General features: G+C 27.4%; 1 protein-coding gene across 1 annotated transcript in view; it reads left to right on the top strand.

Annotated features, from left to right (window-relative positions):
• LOC112515426 overlaps positions 1 to 470 on the top strand; it is a 5,254-nt gene extending 4,784 nt beyond the window's left edge. The window contains exon 4 of the mRNA XM_025122243.1: positions 309 to 470. Coding sequence (XP_024978011.1) covers positions 309 to 356 — 48 coding nt within the window. The 3' untranslated portion in view covers positions 357 to 470. The remainder of the gene's footprint in view (positions 1 to 308) is intronic.
• The last annotated feature ends 333 nt before the right edge of the window (positions 471 to 803 follow it).

The following is an 803-nucleotide window of genomic DNA, read 5'->3' as shown; positions in this document are numbered from 1 at the left end:
AGGGTTGGGGTCCGATGAGGAGGAGAGTTGTGAGAAGCGTAAGAAGAATCTCCACCCTTGGATGCACAATAGGATAAGATGCACCAAATCAATCTCCGTATCAAACATGATTCATGGATGAGTTTGAGATTAAATATGATCAATGATCCACATCACTTTTTAAGCTTCTCACATTAATTCTCCTTCTTCATTCGTTTATATATGTGTATATGTGTGTGTATATATATATATATATATATATATATATATATATAATTAATGACTTTTAGCATGATATTGAAGCTTTAAATTGATGATTTTGGGTGTAGGTTAGGAGAAGCATTTTGTGGTACTTCAATTGCTGCGCGAAAGCCTGAACCTTTTTATCTGTTGTTGTAGTATTAATTTTGATGATATTATTAATTATGTTTGGTTGTTCATTCTTGTTTTTCCATCACTTTGTCAATGAAACAAATCCATTTTCTGAATCTGTCGTCATGCTGATCACTCACGCAACTACATATAATCTCATCTTCTTTTTCCTTTTTTTTTTCTCGAAAATTAATACAATTAATTATCTCATTTTAAATGATTAAGTTCTTAAACTATTTTTTTAAATGAAAAAAAACCATTAAATTTTCTCTTTTTAAATGATCAAGTCTTTGAACTATTTTTTTTATAGAAAAAACCATTAAATTTTCTCATCATGAATAATTACGTTCTTGAACATTTTTTTTATAATAAATAAATTATCGAACTTTTAAAACTTTGTTACTTACATTTTCTTAACAAAAAAACTATATATAACTGATTAGAAAGGTCTT

The sequence above is a fragment of the Cynara cardunculus genome, assembly GCF_001531365.2.
Source record: "Cynara cardunculus var. scolymus isolate 2C chromosome LG 7, CcrdV1, whole genome shotgun sequence".
Classification (NCBI taxonomy): Eukaryota; Viridiplantae; Streptophyta; class Magnoliopsida; order Asterales; family Asteraceae; genus Cynara; species Cynara cardunculus.
This window is presented reverse-complemented; position numbering and strand designations above follow the sequence as displayed.